This window comes from Narcine bancroftii, chromosome 14, assembly GCF_036971445.1.
Source record: "Narcine bancroftii isolate sNarBan1 chromosome 14, sNarBan1.hap1, whole genome shotgun sequence".
In the NCBI taxonomy this organism is placed as follows: Eukaryota; Metazoa; Chordata; class Chondrichthyes; order Torpediniformes; family Narcinidae; genus Narcine; species Narcine bancroftii.
In genome coordinates, this window is record NC_091482.1 from 10,927,512 (window position 1) to 10,953,953 (window position 26,442).

At 39.2% G+C, this 26,442-nt stretch overlaps 1 protein-coding gene across 9 annotated transcripts in view; it reads left to right on the top strand.

Annotated features, from left to right (window-relative positions):
• The window catches only part of heatr6 (HEAT repeat containing 6), a 152,880-nt gene that overhangs the window by 33,091 nt on the left and 93,347 nt on the right, over positions 1–26,442 (top strand). For 8 of the 9 annotated variants that reach the window (XM_069911408.1, XM_069911406.1, XM_069911407.1 and 5 more), the window contains 11 exons: positions 579–694; positions 3,647–3,761; positions 6,292–6,393; positions 7,034–7,174; positions 10,264–10,562; positions 12,918–13,095; positions 14,482–14,688; positions 16,856–16,955; positions 18,635–18,990; positions 24,689–24,811; positions 26,140–26,226. In XM_069911408.1, coding sequence (XP_069767509.1) covers positions 579–694; positions 3,647–3,761; positions 6,292–6,393; positions 7,034–7,174; positions 10,264–10,562; positions 12,918–13,095; positions 14,482–14,688; positions 16,856–16,955; positions 18,635–18,990; positions 24,689–24,811; positions 26,140–26,226 — 1,824 coding nt within the window. The remainder of the gene's footprint in view (positions 1–578; positions 695–3,646; positions 3,762–6,291; positions 6,394–7,033; positions 7,175–10,263; positions 10,563–12,917; positions 13,096–14,481; positions 14,689–16,855; positions 16,956–18,634; positions 18,991–24,688; positions 24,812–26,139; positions 26,227–26,442) is intronic. The other variant, XM_069911402.1, reaches the window with a different exon arrangement.

Genomic DNA, 26,442 nt, shown 5'->3' on the forward strand with positions numbered 1-26,442 from the left:
GTTTGGAGGTCTTGGAGTTTTAAGGAGACCCTGGACAGGCTGGGGCATTTTTCTCTGGAGCAGAAGAGGTAGTGGATGTTATCATGAACAGCATAGATGAAGCTTTTTTCCCCAGTGTAGGGTTGCTTAAAACTAAAGGGCATAGGTAAGTGGGAAAAATTTAAGAGACTTCAAGGGGAGGGGGCTGACAGAAGATGGGGGCTAAGAGCAAAGGGGTTGGACATTTTCATTACTGAAAAAAGTGTTGGTTTTTGGAGGTTGCCAGTGTTCAGAATCCTAGATAAAAGGTTAGCCACCTGTATGTGAATTTGCGTGGCTACTTGATCAGCTGATACCATCACAATCAACTCCCTCCCCTACTCCGTCTGCTCCCTCATGGCAGATTTTTCTACCCACTTTCCTGACCTTGCAGATACTGTCGAGTCTGCTGATTTTCTCCTGCATTTCCCACTTTTTGCATTTGCATTCCTGTAGAATAAAGTATGTTTTTTCTTTTGCCTTTAAGACCTCAGCATAATAATAATATTTAAGATTGGTGATTAAATGTGAGATGCAATTTTTTTTGTGTTTCCTTCTAGTTCCTTCCAGATCTGCTGGGAAAAAATGGCATTTTACTGCAGCTTAGTGCACCGACAGAGTTGGACGTGGACCTAAGGAGGGCAGCTGTTTATTGCATGGCTAATCTCTGCCTTGGGTAGACTTTCAGATTTTTCGTATTGTGAACTGAAACCAAATCTTTCAATGCTGTTTTTTAAAAAATCTTACTGTGCTATTTTCAATAATGGATGAACAGAAAGAGGTTTAGAATTGTCAAAGTGAAATGCTTCATCTAATCACTGGCTGCAGAATTGTTTGACAGACACATTCTGGAAGTTGCAAGCTTTTTTTTAACCTGAGTCTTATAGCAATGATGCTTGTGGTCAGGACATGCTGCCTGGGATTTCCCCATGCACATACTTGAACTTGGTTCAGATTCTGTCTACCCTTCTCAACCTGGATTGAGCCTGGATTTTGTTGGCATGCTTAAGACATTATAGGGCAGGGAACACCGAGAAAATTTGATACTTGAAATGACCCTGAACGCTTTGACCCTGAAAGCTGCTAAAGCTTTGTGGAGCCTTTTGTCATTTTTATTGTCTCTGACATATGGACATTAAAAATAATGAAAGTTAAATAAATAATTACACTTTAAAAAAAACTATTTTGGCTAAGTAATTAAAGTCAAACAAAGCATACAGAGCTTATAAATAATTAATAACTTTAAATAAACATTTTTTAAAAAGAAACTTGTCCTTTCCTTCGTACCTGCAGGCCCATAATCCTCACTGAATTCATTGGGATCTAACCCTTTGCATGATCTGAGAGGTAAAAAAAATTCCTGGGAAATTACAACAAAATGTTCCTTCACCACTGGGTGTGGAGTCCAGAGAAGGAGAGCATTGGCAGATGTTATGCTAGCTGTTTTTCAATAAGTTTGAATTTTCACATTCGACTACAGATATGTGGAATCCTGGGATTATTGCATGTAAAATGGAGCTGAACAGCATTGCCTTCTTGCGCTAGTGAGACCTGGCTCATTATCTGTCAAAACTGATTTGACGTGTACTTTCTAAGTAACTCTTAAGATTTATGTGATTGGGAATCTAATATTATATTTTCTTTCCAATTTCCATCCCATGATGCTTAACTTCATGGTTAATGGACAGATCAGTGCAATGATATATTTGATTCATTCAGGAGATTTAGCTTTGATGGAAGGACAAGCATTTATTGCCTTTACCTAACTGCTCCAGTGAAATCAATCGTTAAATGCTATCAGCAGGTAAACATTGGGGTTCATTTTTGGAATAGTGTCCATTGCATCGTAACATTTAGAATGGAAACGGACCATTCTTAGGGTAAAAGAGCCATCTGGAGAAAGACATTCTCATTATATGGCCTGGGTAAATTAGAATCAAAGATTGGCAGGCAAAAATGTGACTGAATCAAACTAGCCTTTAAAGATGAGATGGTTTATGTACAAACTTGGTATCTTTCGTGACATAGGTAGAGCAATAAAAACTTCAGACCCCCATATGGAGAGGGGGGAAGATATGATGGGTTGAAAACACATATGAGAAAGATTGATTATTGGACACTGAAGGAAATCAAAAGAAAGAGGGTGGTAGCTGGAGGAAGATAAAAGAAGAAGAATGATATAAAAGGGAATTCAGAAATCTGCAGACATGTAAACACCTAGCAAGCAGAAGAGGTGTGGGCCATCAGGGACCAGAAACACATATGAGAAAGATTGATTATTGAACACTGAAGGAAATCAAAAGAAAGAGGGTGGCAACTGGAGGAAGATAAAAGAAGAAGAATGATATAAAAGGAAATTCAGAAATCTGCAGACATGTAAACACCTAGCAAGCAGAAGAGGTGTGGGCCATCAGGGACCAGAAAAGAAATCTACTCATGCAGCTGAACACTCTTCAGTCTTTGTGAGGGGGAAAAAAAGATACCACAGGAGTCTCAACAAAGAAAGATGCAGTTAAGATACCTGATGGATGAAGAAAGATAGTGGACGTACCTTTTAAGGCTAGTTTTATTTGGGGATATGTCATTCCATTTGGATAACGTGTGTCTTGGGTTGAAAGAAGGAATGCTGGAAATGGTAGACATGACCTTCCTAACCTCTGTTCTTTTAAATCTTTATTTACACTAATCTTTCATTACCCACTATATTTTCCTCACATTTCCATCAATAATCAACAGCTTCTACTGCTTGCCTACATGGCAATTGAATTGGGCAATTAACTTGCACAGATATGGGAGGAAACCGGATTGCCCCTTGGAAATGCACGTGTTCACAGGGAGAATACTCAAACCAAACACAGACGGCACAGGAGATCAGGATTGAACTCCATCCGATCAATGGAACTGTGAGGCTGTGTTGCCCTGTGTTGGAGGTATTCTTGAGTTGGTGCGTCCTCCTGCTGATGATGGAGGGAGATTTCCATTTTGTATTGATGGGGGGGGGGGGAGATGGACTTCAGTAAACATTAAGTTGAGTTATATTGATGTCATGAGTCATAGTTCTGCCCCAGATACTGGCCTGATTTATCTCGAAATTCCTCATCCTGCACCACCACCTTTGATCCTGCATGTTCATGGAAGTTGGTGTTGTGCCCATTTGCATTCATATCAAACATAAGATGCCAATAGCACAAGCAGAAATCTCTTGGTGCCTGCCCCATTGACCACTGCCAGTGGGCTGATATCGCCTCAAACCGTGCATCTTGGCGCCTCACAGTTCGGCGGGCAGCAACCTCCTTGGAAGAAGACCGCAGAGCCCACCTCACTGACAAAAAGCAAAGGAGGAAAAACCCAACCCACCAATTTTCCCCTGCAACCGTGTCTGCCTGTCCCGCGTCGGACTTGTCAGCCACAAACGAGCCTGCAGCTGACGTGGACTTTTACCCCCTCCATAAATCTTCGTCCGCGAAGCCAAGCCAAAGAAAATAAATGTATAACCACTTTTAAACAGATCTTTTACTTCAAAGAGGAAATAAAGTCAAACCCCATGGACTACTTTAGCTTTATTGCAATGATGAATGAAAATTGTAGCAATGACTTTTTATGATTTGCTTTAATCCTTCGTTGATAGTGTTCCTGGGCAGGCTTACCTGGAGGAACAGTACAAAATCATATCTCTGCAGACCTTTCTGAATGTATTGAGGAACCCAAAGACTTCTGAAGTTGACGATGTTACAGTTTGTAAGGTAAATCAGTATTTCATATTTGAGTTGACATAGTATATGTCTTTAGAGAAAGTACGAAATGGGATCAGGAGAGGGCCTTCATCCCTTTAAGCCTGCTATGACTGATTTATCTCAGGACCAAAAATATCCACACATCTTGATTCCCTTAAATGTTGAAAGATCTAGCTATCACTGTTTTGAAGGAATGCAATGACTAGCATGCATAGCTATCTAGAACAAAGAATTCTAGACTTTCACCATCCTCTGAATGAATAAATTTCTTCTTGGTTTGGTCTTAAATGGCATATCCTTTATTCTGAAAATGTGTCACCAGTTCTAGATCCTCAGCATGTAAGCCCTTTTAAAAATGTCAAATGTTTTCATGAGATCTCCTCTCAGTCATCTATACTCGAGAACAGCCGTGTGGGGCACAGCACATTTAAGGAAAAGCCTTGTTTTCTTTTCACCTCCAGTAACATCAATATATAATTTTTTTTGTTTTTTTATGTAATTGGTGGGAGTAAATACAGAAGAAATCAAAACTTGACTGCTTCAAAGGGAAGGGGCCTTTAGCCAGAGTCTACAGGGCCATCGCTAAAAAAAGGTTGAAAATGGCTGCTCCAGAGAACAGTTTTGGGCTATTCAATCACTCTCACATGACAAACCTGCCATTCCTCAAACCAGTAAAATCTCAGGTTGTTCCTCAAAAACTCCTTCTGTGTAAAGTACATCTTTTCTTGGGTAAGAAGACCTAAAATGTGTGCGGTACTCGAGGCATGCTTTGACCAAGTTCCCATGAAATTGCAGCAAGACTGTCTTATTCCTGTATTCAAACCTTCTGTAAAAAGACTAACCATTTGCTTGTCTGACCTGTATTTTGACATCCAGTGACTTGTAATGGTGCTGTTCTGTGTCCTTGGGTGAATTGACCACATTTTTTTCATGTGCCTTGTTCTTGCTCACCTACCCCTTCGAAGCTTGGTGCTCTTGGGAGTTGTGTTTAAAATGAGCAAGTGAACTGCAAGGCTTCCCATTTATGCCTCGCCATAACGGCCAGTAAGGATACACTTTAAAAGTACTTCATTGCTGGTAAAGCAGTTTAGACATTTTAAATAAATGACCATATCTTTTGCAAAGTAGATTTCTCTTTACCAGAAGTCTTTTGTTCTCTGCATGGGGAGTCATGAGCCAGCAATTTGGAGATGTCTACATTCTCACATAATTTTAACAGCCAAAGTCGTGATGTTCAGATTGTGATATGTAATTAGTGTAAAGGATATTGAATTTTGAATTCTATTCTGCACCTGTCATTCACAGCCCCTAAATGAACAATTGTCTTGCTCTCTGATTTTTTTTTGTTTGGAAATGTATGTAGAATGATGTATTAATACCGCTTTCTTTAGCCCATTCTAGTGTCACAACTGACCGACAGACCTCTTAAGTTTTAAAATGCTTTAAAGGCTGGACCACTGTAACTGTTGCCCATCTAAAGAAAGCTTTGTGATTGCCACTCATTCTTTCTGAAGTGTTGTTAAGATTATATGCGATCAGCATGTGAGAAATATTGGGTTTGGGCAATATTCCAGTGCCCCAGATATATCAACTGCCTGTCGCTTTCCAAGTTGATCCCTTTGCTCTGTTTTCACCTCCACTCAGCAAACTGTTCACAAAGTTACTGTTCTTGTAGATTGAGGGAAGTACCCATGATGTGTATAATTGATGTTCCAGTGCTGATATGGACAAGGACTTCAACTACAGAATTTGTTATTAAATAATTTTGAGCAATATAGTTCAATGATAAAAGTAACTCTCAAGAAATGAGAAAGACTGATGTTTAAAATTGTGATGTTAGGTCCTTAATTAACTGTACATTCAATATTTAAGTTATAAACTCATCTTGGAACCAATATAGTTGTAATCCTGCTGTTTGGTCGAATTGCTGAACTTTGACGATAACCTCTGAGGAACAGTTTAGTAGGGGTCGCAAAGGCTTTACTTCAGTTTTTTAATAATGAACTCACTCTGGTGAAAAAGGCCCTTGTGCGCCACATGTACAGAGTAACAGGAATCACCCCCCACCCCCAAAAAACCCTGGAAAGTGTCAGGGATCAATTGAGCTGCATTCTTCCAGTATTTTTTGGAGCAAAGGGAAAGTCTAGGCAGAGTTAATGACTTGCTATTAATAATCTCCATTAAGTTATATCTGCATTTCCAGAGGAATAAGTTTTACCTTCTAATGGAAATACATGAGTGGCGAAGAGAGTAATTTTAAAATATTGCTGTCAGAAGTCTATAGCTTCTTGATAATGTCTGGAACATCATGGCTGAGGGAATCATTTTTAATTTTTTTTCTCTTGATCATCTTTGTGTTTACTCACAACAGCAAAACTGAGCTATCCCTTGTTCCATTGTTCGCACTGAATGCACATTTCCCTGTGTCCTATCACTGCAGCACCGTTCTCTAGCATTCTCACCTTCACCACCAGGAAGGAAATTCTGAATCCATCTATTCTTTGCTGGACAAATGATTTGCTTGCAATTCTTGTTTCAGTTGTTGCAAAATGCACTGAAGGGCATCCATTCCATTTTGAATGCAGGAAGAATTAATCTGACACAAGCTGACCAACTGGGTGCTCTCCTGGCAGCTCTCAAGGTAAATGACTGTAAATTAATAATAGATTGCTTTCTATGTTTGACCTTAGCTGAGCAATTTATTTGTTAAGAATGAAAGTGGATCTACAGGGAAGTCTAAACCCAATCTGCTGGGGGAACTCAGTAGGTCAATCAACATTGGTGGGAGTTAAAGAATGGTCACTGTTTTGGGCTGGACATCTTCATCAAGACTTAAGGAAGAGCCATTAATTGCTAGTGTTTGAATATACAACTGGTTCTTCATTTATCCATACTTTATCAGCATACCGGGGTATGTTGAACCCTTGCAGTTGGTCTATTCTGAAACATAGTTACTGGAATTTGCAGTGTACTGGGTCAGGAAATTGAAGGCAGTTTCTTTAACCCTCAAATAAAAGCACTGCTGGAGAAACTCAGCTCAAGCCTGCAATGTTGGTTATGTATCTTTATCTTTGCAATATAAAGTGCACTGTTTGGCCAGCTGAGTTTCTCCAGCATCGTGTTTTTATTTGAACCATGGTGTCTCCAGATGTTTGTGTTTTACTTCTTTAACCTTCAATCTTTGTTTTATGGTAAGAAAATAATATTTGGCTTGATTTGCAGACTACACTTATTGTGCCTCTTGGCTGTGTTTTATTTTCCTTTTGTTCATTTCTTTCCAGACATATATGTTCTATGGTTTCCCAGGTGTGAACATTGAAGTTCCTGCAGTTCTATATCCAGCTCCTCTGCCCCAGTATGAAGGTAGTTCACCCACGAAGGATAAGGTGGGAGGTGCAACAAACACTTCAAAACAAGCTGGGGTAATAATGTATTTTCAAAAATAATGTAAACCTTGCTATTGAATGGTTTTTTTTAAACTTCATTCACAGGATGTGTCACTGTCAAAGCCAGAACATGTTGCCCATCTGTAATTTCCTTTGAATTAAGTTCCTTGCAGGGGCATTGTGACAGTACAGATTCTATCACCAATGTGTATATGTATAGATTGTAGTGTAGGATGACTGTGATTGACTGAGAGCGTAGCCACACCTACTGGCAGGTCTTAAAGGGTTGCTCCTAGCCAGACCAAGTCATTCTGGACTGGTCGACCTACATGTGATACTCTCCAGTCTTCTAGTTAATAAAATTGTAGAGCGCGCCTTGGTTTGGATCAACAAGCCTTTGATTCTTTCGACGCGCTCTACAGGCATTTCACAGAGTAGTCCATATTCTGTGGATATGAAGTCGCAATTGGGATAACTCACAGTTCGGCGGGCAGCAACCTCCTTTGAAGAAGACCGCAGAGCCCACCTCACTGACAAAAGGCAAAGGAGGAAAAACCCAACACCCAACCCCAACCAACCAATTTTCCCCTGCAACCGCTGCAACCGTGTCTGCCTGTCCCGCATCGGACTTGTCAGCCACAAACGAGCCTGCAGCTGACGTGGACATTTACCCCCTCCATAAATCTTCGTCCGCAAAGCCAAGCCAAAGAAAGAATGTTGTAATGAGCCAGGTTAGTTTTTATAACAGGCTGTGAGCTCCTTGATCATTGTTCTTTTTCAAATAATTAACAAAATTTATATTCCTTAGATTCCATGGGGAAAGATCCTATCTCTGGATTATGATTCTAGGATCAAGATTATTAATCTATAGCAGTACTCCTCAGCCTGTGGTCCATGTGTTGGTTATAGGTGGTCTGCAGAATATTAACAGTGTTAATATTCTGCCACACTTAATGCTAGCATTGAAAATGTGAGCATTGGATTTGTGATTGGGGTGATGCAAAATATATACTCCTTCCAATTAGCCCCCTTGGGCTTCTGGTGTCAGTGGTTCTTGTCATCACTACCAGAGAAGCTGTGCTATCTCGCCATTTTATGCTGCAACCTTGCAGTGATTGGGGAGGCTGTGAGAAGGAAGTTAACTTGATGTGCGTGTTTATTTAGAGCATGTGCTGGAAAAGGGAGAATACTTCAAAGGGAAAAGGACAAACACCAGTGATGTTGTAAATCCAAATTCTCAAAAAAAAAAATCCACCAAAACAAAATGAAAATGCTGTCAGTTGTCTGGAAAGTGACACGAGGTCACCAGCCCCCCACCAACAGGGGCCTGTCGGTTTGTTTTAGATGGTTTGTGATAAGCAAAGGAATGCTTAAAGTGGTCTTTGGGTGAAAAACGGTTGAGAACCGGTAACCTAGTGTTTAATCACCATATGAAGAGTGCTAAAAGTGTCGGTCATCACAAATCTCGGTATCAATTTTAGTTTAAGTATCTTTGGTGCACTGGAGTTCTAAGTTTGAAAACGAATTTGCCAGTGAGGATTTATTATTCCAGACGAAGTTATAAAATGTGATACCTGTTTGATCATTACAAACTCCATTAGTTAGCTTTTTCATTCATAACTAAACTTTCTTGGAAGTATGCAAATACTACCATTGAAAACATACTGAGTTTAAATAGCCATTCATTCATTTCAGTGCTGGTGAATGTGACTGTGTTTGTCTGTGTGGTAAAAGACTGCACCTCAGTTTTGGAGTATTTAAAGTGCTTTGAGATATTTCTGAGAAATTGAATTAGGCATTTTTTTGAGGGGTGATAGATTTTTTTTTTGAGTCAGGAAGTCTGAAATTTGTACAGAAGGGGATTTCCATTCTTACCTCCATGTAGGTGCCACTGCCCCATTGTCTGATCTGGTTTTATTCACTGGAAAACTGCTTCCTGTGAAATGGGCGTATTTTTCTCTACTGAAGTTCAGATCAAGATGGTTGCTTGGATTCCTTTAAGAAGCAATTAGGTCCTATTATAATATTGGTAGCAGAGTTGATATTCTAGAAGGATGTGATGAAATGGACCATTGAGTCTTCTCTGGCCTCATTTTGGGGTGAAGGACAGATGAATAGTTTGCGGTCATCAGCAGGAGATAATTCTTTTGTTTCCTTGCAAGCAGAAGGGACGGCACAGTGTAGTGGTTAGTGCAACACTGTTACTGCACTAGCGATCTGGACAGGGGTTCGAATCCCGTGCTGTCTGTAAGGAGTTTGTACATTCTCCCAGTGTCTGCATGGGTCTCCTCCCACCGTTGAAAAACATAGCTGGGGTGTAGGTGAATTGGGTATATTTGGGTGGCCCAAAACAAACTGGAGTTTGCTCACTTGCCCCATATATGAGTTTTTAATTCTGTACTAGTTTGAAACATTGTACGCTATCAACTTTGATTTTCTTGTTCAGGAATTTAAATTCCTGATCAATTAAGTATGACCGCACCAGCAGCCACTGTGTCTGATTTTTAAACTGTGTGTTGGAAGCTTAATAGTAGAGTGACAATCAATTAAATTAGAATAGCATCTTTGCAGCCAAAAGAAGGTTATGCAAGAAATTACAGCTGAGGTTGTTGTTTGCTTTAGGAAGGAGAAGCTGAGGGACCATGCAAGGCAGTGGAGAGGGTTAGTAGATTTAAGTTCCTGGGCACTTGTGTACTCTGACCAGCACTTTGAAACAACCAAATGGGAACCCAATACCTCTACTTTCTGAGAAGTTTGAGGAGACTTGGCATGTCGTAAAGTATGCTGAGTGGTTGCCTTACAGGAACATACTAGATCCCTGTTAAATCAACTGTGCTCAATACAGGATATTAGAAATTGCCTTTGGAAAGGCTGGGATTCAACCAGAGGTACTCATTCAGAATGCACAGTATAGTTGTGTGTCTGGTTCTAGTGTATTTGATATTTCCTGTCATAAAGGAACACTGGCCACTGGGATGTTCTGCGAAAACATGTCCATTTTCCATTTCACCTGAAGATGTGAGACCTGCTAAGGAATTGTGTTTTAAGGAAGAGAGGTTCATCAATGGAAATTGTTGCTCCTTTCTTTGAAAGTACATACTTAAGTCTTTTTTTTGCTCTTGAAGCAGCATAAAAAAAAGAAATCTCGATTCAAAATCAAGAAGGAACAATCGGAAGGCCAAAAGGAAGAATCCCACAATGACACGACACAGCCCGAACTACTCCTTCAACCAGAGAACGAGAAGCAGAGAGGAGGATCTGCAACTTTTAACCTTCTTAAAGGACCAAAGAACTACACTGATAGGTTGATCCCTGTGTTGGATGGAAAAGATGCCTCAGATTCTTTCTACCCCACCTGGAAAAAGATAAATAGTTCAGACTCTGAGTATTCAGATACAGAGGGTGGAATCCAGAGTAAACTGCGGTAAGTGTTTTGCAATTTAAAATGTTTGTGTGTCCTGGTTTATTTGAGAGCATAAGAAAGAGGAGGAAGTGTGGACCATTCAGTCCCTCAAAGTTGCTGTATCATTCATCAAGATCACAGCTGATCTTCTATCCCAGTGCCAATATCTCCAAAATCCACAAGTTTTATACTGCCCAGAAAATTGTAGTTCAATGCTTTGATTGAACACAGCTGAGTTCCACAGCCAAACAGTGAAGAAATTTCTCCCCCCTCTCAAACTTTAATGCTCAACCCTTATTCTTAAAGGGAGTCTACCTTCAGTACCAGTCACCTCCGTCAGGAGAAACACCTTCCTTGCATCTGTTCTGCGAAGATCTTTAACAAGTTTTTATGCAGAATGAAGATCTACCGGGACCATTGCCTGAAGAGGGCGCCCAAAATCAGCGAACCGGTGCGGACTCGAAAGGCCAACATGGCCTGTTTCCACTCCGTAAATGGTTATATGGTTATATGGTTTTCAGCATGTAGATAAGAAATTATGTCAGTTCTGTTTGAGAAGTGTGCCACAGTTCTGGGACTAGGAATAAAGCTGAATTAAAAATGGACAAAATAATGTAATATGCTGTCAAAATAAAAGCAAATTCATAGTTTGAACAATTGGCCAAAATGGAACTAGCCATTGACCACTGCCTTCTATGGTAACTTTGAGTTTATGGTTGAGATCAGTGGGATATCAATTGATATTTTGCATTCCTGGTTTCTTGATTGTGGACTTCAGGAGGAAGTCTGTGGAACACGACCCAGTCTTCATCGAGGGCTCAGTAGAGGAGAGGATCAAGAACCTCAAATTCCACAGGAACTTTCTACATGCCACATGGTCGTCCATGAAAGTGAGGTCATTTTGGAAATAAATCGCAGAAACATTAACCAGACTAACAGGAGTGGCCTTCATGGGTGACCTGGAGCTATATCTATTAGGTAATTTGATGGAAATAAGCGACAAATTGACCAAATTTTATTGATAAAAAATAGCACTGGCGGTAGCGAAAAAATGTATCAAGATCACTTGGAAGTCCGACTCCCCTCTACTCATAGACTATGCAAATGAACAGCTGTCTACCTATGGAAAAAAATCATATAAAGGTATAACTTAAAGAATAAATATGACACTTTTGTAAAGGTCTGGCAGCCATACCTGAACCACACAAGGGTCCAGATACAGTAATTTTAAAAAATTAGTTTCCCCAAGTGTACTCTATATTCTTAAAAATATATGTAGACTCTGACAGTGTATGAAGGGGGGAGTGATCGAGGGACTGCTTTGTTTTTGTTTGTTGTGTTTGTGAGAAAAAATTTAATATATTATATATTTAAAGTGTTACTGTGTATAATTTTGGGGGAAAAAAATTCAAATTTCTGGTGTCAACATCTCTGAGGATCTGTCCTGGAGCCTCCACATTGATGCAATCACAGAGAAGGCTTGCCAATGGTTATACTTTGTGAGAGGTCTGAGGATATTCGGTATGACACCGAAGACTCTTGTAAACTTCTACAGGTGGACCGTGGAGAGCATTCTGGCTGGTGGCATCACTGCCTGGTACGGAGATGCCAACTCTTAGGACAAGAATAAACTCCAGAAGGTTGTTAACTCGGCCTGCGTCATCACAGGCACCAGACTTGACTCCATTGAGGACATCGACATGAGGCAGTGTCTTAAGAAAGCAGCCTCTATCCTCAAAAGACCCCCACCATCCTCTTCACTCTGCTACCATTGGGGAAAACGTACAGGAACCTAAAGATGAGGACTCAAGTGGCACAAGGACAGCTTCTTCGCCACTGCCATCAGATTCCTGAATAATCAATGAACCAAAGGCCCTGCCTTACTTTTTGTGCACTAGTATTTTTACTTTTTTTAATAGTAATGGTGTAAGATGGTTATAATATGAGCGTTCGCTCCATGATGCTGGGCAATCAATTCTGAGATACTGATATTGATTCATGTAGTCGTGCCCTGCTGAAAACCTGCATCTAAAACGGTAGTGCATCTTGTGCTCCTATTCCTAATATGTGTTCCATGGAGCACTGCATTGGTCAGCATCTTTAGGAGAAGCCAAGTCAAGTTTATTGTCATCTGAGTGTACAAGTACAACACAACGAAACAGCATTCTCCAGTCCACAGTGTAAAACACGCAAACACAACCAGACCTAAAGCATATATAGACAGCAATACCTGTGCAGGACAAATATTTCAACCATGCAGATAAATATTGTCTTTATGAATATGAGAGTCTTGGATGGTTAGTGTGAGCAGTTCCTTTGGTCGTTGAAAGGAGGAATTAAAGGTACAACCTCAAAACCTTTCTCTTGCCTTTGTAGATCACTTCAGGGAAAGGTTCGCCAGGGGGCTTTAGCCTGCTTCCTTTCAACTATAAAATCAATAGAGAAGAAAGTTCTTTATGGCTACTGGTCATCGTTCATTGCAGATGCTCCTGGCATTGGAAGCCCACAAGCTGTGTCCTTGATCACCATTGCTTTAAAAGATCCATCACCAAAGGTAAGGAAAAATTAATTCCCTGTCTGTAAAGCCGGCAATGTCCCATAACTACTATGTAATTGTGAACCTCGTATTAGTTTCTAGGCACTTGTCATTCCAATGGACACCAATTTGATCTGTTTTAAAATTTACTTTCTTTATATATTATATTTGTGTTTGTAGTTTGAATCTAGTTTTAAATTGGATTAGATCAGTGGTTCTCAACCTTTTTCTTTCCACTCGTATACCATCTTAACTAATCTCATACTGACCACAGAGTACCTGTGCCACTACAGCACAACACCAGCAACCTGGATTGAGTCCTGACCCCGGGCACAGTTTGTGCGACATTTGTACCTTCTCTTTATCGTTGCGTGGATTGCCTCTGTTCGCTCCTGTTTCTCGCACTTCCTAAAAATGCGTAAATTAATAGGTTAGTTGGCCAAGAATGAGCATTCTATAATTAAGTGGAGTGGTTCCCCCCACTCACATACCACCATAGGATACCATAGGTGCTCTGTGGTTAATAAGGGATTACTTAAGGGGTATATGAATGAAGTGAAAAGGCTGAGAACCACTGGATTAGTGGAATTGGAAGCTTGATGACTGTTGAGCTAACTGGGCTATCTTATCTCTGCTGTATCTCTCGGAGTCAGTTTCCTTGGCTTTGTGTGAGAGGAAAGGAACTGCCGATACTATAATTTTGATTGAACACTGAGAAGCTGAAGGAACTCGGCGGGTCAGGTAGCATATAGGGAGAGAAATGCAAAGTTATCTTTTTGGATTGGGACCCTTTTGTTGAGACTATGATGGGAAAGGGAGAAGGCAAGCATTGAAAAGGGGTTGGTTGGGTAAGGGTGAGGGAGGTGGCCAAGAAGTAACAGGATACTGGATAGATGAAGGTGGGGGAGGTGAGACAGATAAAGAGAATAATGATAAAAAGAATAATGAAGAGCAGGCCAGGTAATCGTGGATAATGATCATAAATGGACTCTGAAAGATAACTGAAGAGGTGCTATTATTGAAACCAAAATTTGAGTTTAGAAGATTCCTGGCCTGTGCTGTTCAAAAGAACCATTCATCTGCATACTGGGTTTCATTTTGTGCTTTTTGAACTCAACTAACCAGGCCTTCATTGGGAAGATTGTACTTGCTGGTTTGGCCTTTCTGAATTTTGAAGGTCTAAAAATTTTGGATCAATTAATTATAGAATGCTCATTCTTGGGATTATCATTCTCATCCATTTTAATGCATGCAGAGTAGTATTTTAAACGTGTGTTGACTGGAGTATAATAAATAGACTCTAAAGATGCATATTATAGCTTTAAGGCTTGGAAATAAATTATTGGAGACATGAAACAATGTGGAAGAATGAGTCATTTAAATGTTTTTATTTGTGTTGGTCAGGTTCGTGCTGGTTCCCTCCAAGTCTTATCAGCCATCTTGGAAGGATCGAAGCACTTTCTGTCTGTTGCAGAAGACACCAATGATCATCGCAGAGCCTTCACTCCTTTCTCTGCCACCTTGGCCTCCAGTATCCGGGAGCTTCATAGATGTTTGTTGCTTGCTCTAGTGGCAGAATCCTCCCCACAGACACTCACGCAGATAATCAAGGTAAATCGTGTCTTTTCCGAAAATAGTATAAGATCCGTGTAGGTCAATTCCTTCAACAGTTGTGAGGTTGCTTTTGTATTTTAAAAATTGCTTCTTGGATGTAACACTTGGTACCTTTTCTAATGCTGTGTCCTGCATTAAAATCCATTTTGTTCTCACTCAACATGTTCACGTAACAGTCAATGTACATCCTACTGACTTGTTCCTCCCTCCTTTTATTTTGGGTGTTAAGTGCAAATTGAGTTAAGCAAGGTTCAAGATTCCTTTCATTGTCATGTAATGAATCAAAAAATGTACACAATATACTTCAACCTTTACCTGCTGTAAAGCAAAGAAAGAGTCACCATGAGCATTTCCTCATTACTAACAATAAGAGAAAGAGAAGCAAGGGACCCATCACAGACACTTGAATGTTGGTGGATTTGCCTCCACCTCTGCACCTGCACAGGCTCCTTCCTGTTCAAGCCATTGGCAACTTGAGCCCCAGATCCCAACCTCCGATACGATCGGGAAGCCTTCAGCACTAAAGGTCCTTTGTCAGCAGCTTATTGAATCCTGCTTACCGTGAGCCAGTCTCCAGCAGTCCACAGCCTATATGGACCCTTCAGCCACTGAGCCCCTCGCTGCTCCCCTGCCATGGTGAACTTCCTGTAGGGTCATCACTCAGGCTTCTCCTTCTCAAAGGGATTGGGGACGGGGTGTTTTCTCGGTTTCTGGTATCCCACATTGGCCTTTTGCTCACCTGGTGACTGCAAATCTTCATGCTGTGCTCCCCAGCACAGGCGCTGCCATCTTGGGCACATGTTTCTATGGATGCAGGATGGGTTTTAAAAAAAAAACACACACTGTTTGCTCCTCTAACAGGCTGTTTAAAGACCTTACGGGGCTGTCAGCTTCAGGTCAGACCCTGCAGAGCAGCACCTTGTCTTCACTTTCTGCTCCCCTGGGTCCGCAGCAATGCTGCTGTTACAGCAGTGCCACCATTATTTTTTTTTCCAGAGAAGAGTTCAGTTGTTATTTCAGGACTTCCGAGTGTGCAATCTAGTGATAATGAGGGTGTTGCATCAAGAAGCTCTGTTTTTACTACCAACTGAAATCCTACTTGAAGGACAAATTGGGAAGCAGTCTGAGGTTACCAGAGGGAAGTAATTTTGAATATGTGATTACAGATACAATGATAATCAAAAAAATTATAACAAAAATGAGGAAACAAATGGTAAAACTAAACAAAAATGGGAACAAGATTTAAACATAAAGATAAAGAAGGAAACATGGGAGAAGTTATGCTCAGGAACTATGAGAAATACAATGAACACGAGGTTACGTATGATACAATATAACTGGATACACAGGCTATACATTACACCTCAAAAGTTAAATAAATGGGACCCAACAGTATCTGACAGATGTTTTTGCTGTAAAAAGGAAATGGGAACAACAATTCATGCAATCTGGACATGTGAGAAAGTGAAAAAATTTTGGGAAGATCTAAACCAGATATTAAATAAAATCACAAAAAGCAATATACCAAAAAACCCAGAGATCTTCCTCCTAAGTAACATAAAAAAACAAAGAATTTGGAATTGATTTGGATGGTGCACAAAAAGATTTGTTAGGATAGCCCTAGCCCTAGCTGTAGCAAAAAAATGTATTATGTCAACCTGGAAATTAGAAGATAACTTGAGAATACAACAATAGCATATAGAAATGAATAAATGTATTCCATTAGAAAAAATAACATATAATTTAAGAAAGAATATTACAATATTTGAACAAATATGGGAGCCATACATGAAACACAATAGAGAAAACCTACCGGGGACATCTACCACCTAAAATGACAGAAGGAGAAGGGAATGAAAAGAATTGACTCAGTGGAAATTCTTGTTTGTTTTTATTGAGTTTCAACAATGTTTGACGGGTTTGTATCTTAGATTTTGAACTTTAAATGAATGGGAGGGGAGGTAGGGAGGGTGGGATGGGAAGGGGGGGAGAAAACGACACTGTATATATTTGAAAAGAAAAATGTATGTATCTTGATCAATGTGGTTTATAGTGTGAAAAATAAAAAATTTAAAAAAAAAAAGAAGCTCTGTTTTTAAGATTTCTTGAGCTGATGTCCTTTAGTATTTTGTACTTCAATTTTTAAATTTTTTTTTAAAATCAGTGTCTTGCTAATTTGGTCACCAATGTACCCTACAATCGCCTCAAACCAGGACTTGTTACTCGTGTTTGGAACCAGATTAAACCCTACACCTGCTTCAGAGGTTCGTGCGTCTTTACTTATGTAAGCAGATGTCTGCTTTTCCTTATGGGTCATAAAGTTAGGTGGGTCTGGGAAGGGATGTAGAACACGGAACTGGAAAATCAGTCAGGAGCATTGGGTTGAGTTGTGACTACCCCCCCCCCACCGACACACACAATCACAAAGGGAGTTTTTAGAGGTGGAGGTATTGAGTTGAAGTTTCTTTTTGTAACCTCTGGTTTCACTGATCTGACTGACACAACAATCGGAAAAGTGGGGTATGTAGGGTGCGACTTTGCACACAAAACACAGAGGAGTAGGCCACTGGTGTCTCAAACTTGCCACACAAACAAACACACACACACACTGTGGCAGGTTAAGCTCACTCCTTTATTAGGGCTGGAAAGGCTACTTTTATAAGTTCCTGCCATTTTTTTTTTTGCTGATTGACTGAGTCAGCCATAGAAATAACAATAGTGGGTGGGAACCTCCATGCATAGGAATGCCCTTCTTCCCCAGCCTGTTTCTACTCCCACAGTTTGTTGTTCTGGGAGTCGCTTTAGTGATCTCTGTCCATCTCTGCTGCCACGTGATGTGCCGGCCCTATCTCCGCAATTGCGGCCCGCCACAATGGTTTATCTGCCCTAGACCTCAATTATTGCTCCGTGCCAAGTCCATAGACCCCTCAATTCCCAAATCTTTCAAAAAATGATCTATCCCTTTAAATAGCTTCAGTTATCTAACTTCCAGAGATTCCCAATGAGTTGTATGAACTTCACTTTTAGATGACAGACCCCATTATCTTGAAACAATGACCCAGAAGCTCTCTCTCTAATAGAAGCATGAAATTTGCCTTCAATCTTCTAAACTTCAAAATAGAAGTCTACATGGACCTTTCAGAAAGTTTGTTCCAGAGAAACAAAGAAATTATGTAAACAGAAAAGATTAATAAATGTGCACTCCTACCTAATCTCTGTTGACTACCAAATGCTGTTATTTTATCCTTTGGATCTTTCTTGATCCTTTAATTTTCCAGGTTGAGAATGTGGGCAAGAGATCACATCCCAGCCTTGTGCAGGTTCATCACTCAAACTGTGAGGTGGGACTGGAGATGATTTCAAGATGTTTTAATTTAAACTCCCTCTCTATCCTCCATGCAGCTTTTAACAAGCTATGTTCAGGGCAATTCAATTCAACTGAGAAGGCTCCAGTTTCTAAAGATAAAGGAGCAAATGCTTGATATGGGCAACAGCAATGGATCTCTTCTCCTCTGCCACTACTGGATTGAGCATGTGTGACCTACCATGTAATTAGATGATTAAGTGTTTGCTCATACCTGAAGATTGACCAGTATTATCAATTTTTCAGCTGCCTATTCTTGCAGTTTGGGCCCATTGCCACTCCTCATATTTAATGAGAATCCAGATATTAAAGATCAGCAGATAATTTCACTGTTTACAAATGACTATGTTGCATGTAGATTAGTTCCATGTTGAACCATTGGACAGCGGGCACCACCCAAAGTCATTTAAGTGATAGAATGTTGAGCCCACAAATGAAATTCTCATTTGTATTGAACTATCGTAGAACTGAATCTGCCATGTTAACCATTTTAAATTGGGCATTTTCAATTAACCAATCAGACACTGATTTTGATTCTGATGTCTATGCTTTTTTAACTATTTTCTCCTCCAATTTCAGATGTCAATGTGCGTGTGTGCAGCCTGACTTTGCTTGGGGCTATCCTATCTGTTCAGGCTCCTCTTTGTGAGCTGCAGCTGCTCTTGCAGCAGCCGAGCTCATCGGGTTTCTCGAACAGCGGCTCGGGAACCCCCCTCCGCCTCAGTGATTCAGAGTCCTGGAGAAAGCACCAGCCAGTTGGAACCCGCGAGAAAGAAAAGGACAGTCTGGGAAGCTCACTGCTGGAGCTCTGCTGGCTGATCCAGTTGTGCATTTCCATTATTACCTTGCCCAAGCAGGAGCCATACTCTGACAGTGAAACAGGGACCGCAAGTAATTCGTATGAGGCTTCTCCAGTGCGAGTAGAGGCACTGCAGGTGAGGCCCTTTCATTCAGTGTATTACTTGGAAAGCAGGCTTTTTATGTAGTAAATCTTTTAATATTCCTTTTATTTTTGCTTGTCATGTTGAGTTTTAAGAATAAATTGGATAGTAGATACATGGATGGGATAGGTCTGGAGAGTTATTGAATGGGAGCAGGTCAATGGGACTTGAGAAACAATGGTCAGCACATACTAGAAGGGCCGAAGGGCCTGTTTTCTGTGCTGTAGCATTCTGTTAGGCCTATTCAATTTTTTTTAGGGGGGGGGCAAGGGCTGTCTCAAGATCTGCCCGCCAATATGAAGAGTGACCTTATCCAAACATGTAAGATACTAAGGGGACGTGGCAGGTTAGACGTTAAAGTGCTTTCAATAATGGGGGAATCACAAACAAGGAGACATAGCTGCAAAATAAAACCTAGAAGCACAGTAATTTCTGTTTCAGAGTGTGGTAAATCAACAGAATTCTCTAACCCCGAGGTTGCTGGAATTTGGCCATGTTACCTGTTAAGGTGGAGATAGATAATATTTGGAAAATCGAGTTAAGGGATCTGTTCAGAAAAGAAGTTGAGGCCATTATTATATTGAATGATGGGGCAGTTTGAGGTGGCTGATAGAGTACACCTATTCCTTTTTTAAGTGTGTTTCAAGTCCTCTCTTTAAGAAACAGCAGTACAGCCTGGTTTCCAATATTGGAATTTTCAGCAGATTTCATGCTGCCTTGTCCATCCTGGGTCTTGAGATGGTCCTGGGAAGTCTGCTGGAAGATTGTTTGGCTCTGTTGCATTGAGAATGATAAAGCTGCTCAGTTGAAGGTGTTTGCAATGCACATGTGGGTAATATTTCCTGTTTTCATTTATTGAGCCATCTTTCATTGGTCAGTGACTGCAGTATACAGTAAGCAGCAAATGTGATTCACTGGGTGTGGTCTTAGGGTATGGATTCCATCATCTTGCCACTTTACGAGTCGTTTAGATTGTTAGTTTTAAGAGAAGAAAAATACAAAGCTGGAGAAATTCAGCAGGCCAAACAATGTACTTTATATAAGCAAAGATAAAGATGCATAACCAATGTTTTGGACCTGGGGCCTTCATCAAGGTACGACAAAATGTAGGCAGGCACCCGAACTTTCAGACCTCGACAAAAGGCTCAAGCCCAAAACGTTGGTTAGGTATCTTTATCTTTGCTATGCACTGTTTGACCTGATCAGTTTCCCCAGTGTTGTGGTTTTTACTTCAATCACAGTGTCTGCAGACTTTCCTATTCTTCTCCTTTTTTTTTTTTTTTAAATTTTTTATTTTTCACACCATAAATCACAATAGCCATGATATACACTTTTTCTTTTCCACACATTTACAGTGACTTTTTCTCCCTCCCCCCTCCCTCCTCCCAAGCCACCCCCCCATCCCCCCCCCTCTCATCCATTTTAGTTATACAATCTAGGTTGCATTAATTCAGTTAGACAATGTTGTCATTCAACAAAAATACACCAGAAATTCTACTGAGTCCATTCTTTTCTTTTCTTCTCCTTCCATCAACTTAGGTAATGTTTGTTCCCGGTAGGTTTTCGCTATTGTATTTAATGTAAGGCTCCCATACTTGTTCGAATATTTCAATATTATTTCTTAAACTATATGTTATTTTTTCTAATGGAATACATTTATTCATTTCTATATACCATTGTTGTATTTTCAAATTATCTTCCAATTTCCAGGTTGACATAATACATTTTTTTGCTACAGCTAGGGCTATCTTAACAAATCTTTTTTGTGCATCCTCCAAGTCAATTCCAAATTCTTTATTTTTTATGTTACTTAGGAGAAAGATCTCTGGATTCTTTGGTATATTGTTTTCTGTTATTTTATTTAATATCTGATTGAGATCATCCCAAAATTTTTCTACTCTCTCACATGTCCAGATTGCATGAATTGTTGTTCCCCTTTCTTTTTTACATCGAAAACATCTATCAGATACTGTTGGGTCCCATTTATTTAACTTTTGCGGTGTAATGTATAGTCTGTGTAACCAATTATATTGTATCATACGCAGCCTCGTATTTATTGTATTTCTCATCGTTCCAGAGCATAACTTCTCCCATGTTTCCTTTTTTATCTTTATATTTAAATCTTGTTCCCATTTTTGTTTAGTTTTACCATTTGTTTCCTCATTTTCCTTTTCTTGCAGTTTAATATACATATTTTTTATAAATCTTTTGATTAACATTGTATCTGTAATCACATATTCAAGGTTACTTCCCTCTGGTAAACTCAAGTTGCTTCCTAATTTATCTTTCAAGTAGGATCTCAGTTGGTAATATGCCAGCGCTGTATCTCCCGTTATATTGTACTTATCTCTCATTTGTTCAAAGGATAAGAATCTACTTCCTGAAAAACAATTTTCTATTCTTTTAATCCCTTTTTTTTCCCATTTTCTAAAGGCAAGGTTGTCTATTGTAAAAGGGAGTAGCTTATTTTGCGTCAATATTAGTTTTGGTATTTGGTAATTTATTTTATTTCTTTCTACATGAATCTTCTTCCATATATTGAGGAGATGGTGTAATACTGGAGAAGTTCTATGTTGTACCAATTTTTCGTCCCATTTATATAATATGTGTTCAGGTATCTTTTCCCCTATTTTATCTAATTCTAGTCTCGTCCAGTCTGGTTTTTCCCTTGTTTGATAAAAATCTGATAGGTACCTTAATTGTGCGGCTCTATAATAATTTTTGAAGTTTGGCAATTGTAAGCCTCCTTGTTTATACCATTCTGTTAATTTGTCTAGTGCTATCCTCGGTTTCCCCCCTCTCCATAAAAATCTCCTTATTATTTTCTTTAACTCTTTGAAGAATTTTTCTGTCAGTTGTATTGGCAATGCCTGAAATAAGTATAGTATCCTTGGAAAAATGTTCATTTTAATACAGTTTATCCTTCCTATCAGTGTTAGTGGTAGCTCTTTCCAATGCTCTAAATCGTCCTGTAATTTTTTCATTAGTGGATTGTAATTGAGTTTATATAATTGGCCTAGATTTTTGTTTATTTGCACACCTAGGTATCTTATTGCCTGCGTTTGCCATCTGAATGGGGATTCCTCCTTAAATTTTGAGAAATCCGCGTTATTCATAGGCATTGCTTCACTTTTATTTACGTTTATCTTGTATCCCTCAATTTCTTATATAGTTCTTTTATTGATAGTTCTGGTTCTGTTAAGTACACTATCACATCATCCGCAAACAGACTGATTTTATATTCCCTGTCTTTTATTTTTATTCCTTTTATATTATTATCTCTTCTTATCGATTCTGCTAGTGGTTCTATAGCTAGCGCAAACAATAATGGTGATAGTGGGCATCCCTGCCGCGTTGACCTGCTTAAGTTAAATTGCTTTGATACATGTCCATTTACTGTCACTTTCGCTAACGGTCCCTTATATAATGCTTTAATCCAATTAATATACTTCTCCGGTAAACTGAATTTTTGCAATACTTTGAACAAGTAATTCCATTCTACTCTGTCGAAGGCCTTCTCTGCGTCTAAAGCAACTGCTACTGCCGGTGCTTTATTTCCTTCTACTGCATGAATTAAGTTAATAAATTTACAAATATTGTCTGTTGTGCGTCTTTTTTTGATAAATCCAGTTTGGTCTAAATTTACCATTTTCGGTACCTGTTCTGCTAATCTGTTCGCTAATAGTTTAGCTATTATCTTATAATCTGTGTTTAGCAGAGATATTGGTCTATATGACGCTGGTGAGAGTGGATCTTTCCCTTGTTTTAGTATCACTGTAATTATTGCTGTTTTACATGAATCTGGTAAGTTTTGTGTCTCATCAATCTGGTTGATTACATCCAGGAGGGGCGGTATTATTAGGTCTTTAAATGTTTTGTAGAATTCTATTGGGAGTCCATCCTCTCCTGGTGTCTTATTATTTGGTAAATTTTTTATTATCTCTTGTATTTCTACTGTTCCAAATGGTTCTGTTAATTTATTTTGTTCCTCTATTTGTAGTTTTGGTAGTTCAATTTTAGTCAAAAATTCATCTATTTTCCCTTCTTTCCCTTCGTTTTCGGTTCGGTATAATTGTTCATAGAATTCTCTGAAGTTTTCCTTAATTTCTTTTGGATTATATGTAATTTGTTTGTCTTTTTTCCTTGTTGCCAATACCATTTTCTTAGTTTGCTCTGTCTTAAGCTGCCATGCTAGGATTTTGTGTGTTTTTTCCCCTAGTTCATAATATTTCTGTTTTGTCTTCATTATATTCTTCTCCACCTTATATGTTTGTAATGTTTCATATTTTATTTTTTTATCCGCCAATTCTCTTCTTTTGGTTGTATCTTCCTTTATTGCTAATTTTTTTTCTATGTTTATTATTTCCCTTTCCAACTGCTCTGTTTCCTGATTATAGTCCTTCTTCATCTTGGTTGCATAACTTATTATTTGCCCTCTAATGAATGCTTTCATTGCGTCCCATAGTATAAACTTATCTTCCACTGATTCCGTATTTACTTCAAAGTACATTTTTAATTGTTTTTCAATAAATTCTCTAAAATCCTGTCTTTTAAGTAGCATGGGGTTTAATCTCCATCTATACATTCTTGGAGGGATGTCTTCTAGCTCTATTGCCAATAACAGGGGTGAGTGGTCCGATAATAGTCTAGCTTTATATTCCGTTTTCCTAACTCTCCCTTGTATGTGGGCTGATAACAGGAATAGGTCTATCCTTGAGTATGTTTTATGTCTAGTCGAGTAGTATGAGTATTCCTTTTCTTTTGGGTTTTGTTTCCTCCATATGTCCACAAGTTTCATTTCTTGCATTGATTTAATTATAAATTTGGTTACTTTGTTCTTCCTGTTAATTTTTTTCCCCGTTTTATCCATATTTGGATCCAAATTCAGATTGAAATCCCCTCCTATTAGTATGTTCCCTTGCGTATTAGCTACCTTCAAAAAGATATCTTGCATAAACTTTTGATCTTCTTCGTTAGGTGAATATATATTAAGTAGATTCCAAAGCTCTGAATATATCTGACATTTTATCATAACATATCTCCCTGCTGGATCTATTATTTCCTCTTCTATTTTAAATGGCACATTTTTGCTAATTAATATAGCCACTCCTCTTGCTTTTGAATTATACGATGCTGCTGTTACATGTCCTACCCAATCTCTCTTTAATTTCTTGTGCTCCAATTCAGTTAAATGTGTTTCTTGGACAAATGCTATATCTATTTTTTCCTTTTTCAGTAAATTTAGTAGTTTCTTCCTTTTAATTTGGTTATGTATTCCATTAATATTTAGAGTCATATAGTTCAGCGTAGCCATTTTATATTTTGTTTATCTTCTCTTTCCGTTTTTCCATCATTACCTTTCCTCCTTTTCCATTTCTGTTTTCTTATTTTCAACTCTTTACCAGACAACACTATTCTTCTCCTTTAAGAGAAGAAATGTGTGTTAAGTTTTGGATGATGATGCATCAATTAATCCATGCTGTGATTGAAAATGTATTTCTGTCATACAAATTACTTTTAGAGAATCTTTTGACATGCCGTCAAAAGAACCATTTAGAAACTTTGAGAACCAAAGCACAAGAGAAAATTCAAATTCTTTGTTTTTGTAGTGTCATTCAGTTTTGGCCTACTGAGATGGCATTCAGTGAAACTTTGGGATATGACTGCTTTCTCTCCACTTGTTGAATTGCAGGTGTTGGCACTGCTTGTCAAAGGATACTTCACCATGGCCCAGGCGAGCTTGATGGAGCTGGGAGAAGTAGCTTGCAAATGCTTGGAAGAACAGGATCCATCTATTCAATTACATGGAGCCCGGGTAATAACACCAAAGCTAATTTTGCCCAGAAAATATTTTAATTTTTAGCTGTCTTTTCTCCATGAGGTGAGGGTTGATAAAGCTTGGAATTTGATTGACTTTATTTAAATTGCCTTGTGGTATTGAATGCATGGAATTTTTGAGAAGTTCTCTGCAATTTCAGCAAAAATTCATAGCAGCAGTTTGAAAGATTTCCCTGTTCCTTTCACTGCTTTTCCCCGCCCCCCCCCCCCCCCCCCGCATTGAGGATCATGAAATCACTCATTTATATTCAGCACCAATTTCCATGCATTGATGGACCAGATGCTTCATTCCTACCCTTACACATTTAAAAAATTTGGTATTTGAAAAAAATTCGGCTTTTAATGAGAATGCCACATCTACTGAAGATTTCCTTGCCCACTCTGAAGCAATTGAGTGGGTTAAAATTTCCATTTCATGTTGGACCCTTGCAGAGAGTAAACAGCCTTTACCCCTTGATTCAGTGGCATTTTGTAGCTCTCAATGATGTGAGACTATGTGGAATAGGGGGAATTTGGTATTGATAGAATAATTATCAGGTGGATCTCATTGCATGGAAATGAGGGCATAGGATTTAGTTTTGTAAGCCTTTTCTACCACTTACTGAGATCCTGGCTTGATGATCCAACATCCTGAAACTTGAGTTGGGACCTGACTAAAATTGGGCTGGCAGGGAGATCCCAGATCAGTTGATAGTCATTTGTTGAACAATAATTGGTATGTAAAGTTGGTCACGGTACTCTGGGTTAGGAGAGAAGAAATGGACCACACATTTTAGTTCTGATTGGCATGCAGTAGCTACCCTGTAATTGCTGGAAGAGTGAAACACGCAAGTCTGTGTCGCTATAATTATAGTAAATCGCAGGTTGAGGGGAAACCCCCTCTGTGTGACCTACTGAGTTCCTCCAGTATGTTTACTGGAAGACTGCTTTGATAAGGTTAGCACACATCTTGCCAATGTTCTCTGTTTCATTCCCCATGAAACTGTACCCCACTACAAAGTTCATTAACTGCAGGACTGCTGAGGAAATCAACCTGCTAGGTTTAAAGAAGATAATGCATTAATTCTTCACTGTCATCAGATTTCCTCTGGTTCTGCCTAAGTCAGATCTCTCAATCCCAACCCTCAGAAGAGATGCAACAAATTGTGTTGCAATACACAGAAGTACTGGAGGAATTCAGCAGGTCTCACAGCATTCAGAATGCAACAGGCAGTCAACATTCGAACCTCAGCCCTTTATGAGGAAACCCTTCTGTTGGTTGCCTTCTATGGTTTTTTTTTGATGAGCATCTTTATATCTTTCCAGCTGGTGGAGGAGATTGGTTCAGGCATTGTCCAGCAACATAAGCCAGACTCACCAACGCCCCATTATCAAAGAGTACCAGTTACGCAGGTATGTAATTATGCATCTCTCACTTGTTCTATTTTGTCCAATCTCAGCTCAAATTGAGATTGATAAAATGTACTCTTTAAAATGGTTGTTGTAACAAAATGCGATTTTATTTTATTTTTTCTCAATAATTTGATGTGATAATTTAATGGAAAGGTTGATTGCTTGGAAATGTTAAAATGTGATCTTTTTCTTGCATACCTTTCCTAATGGGAGTCC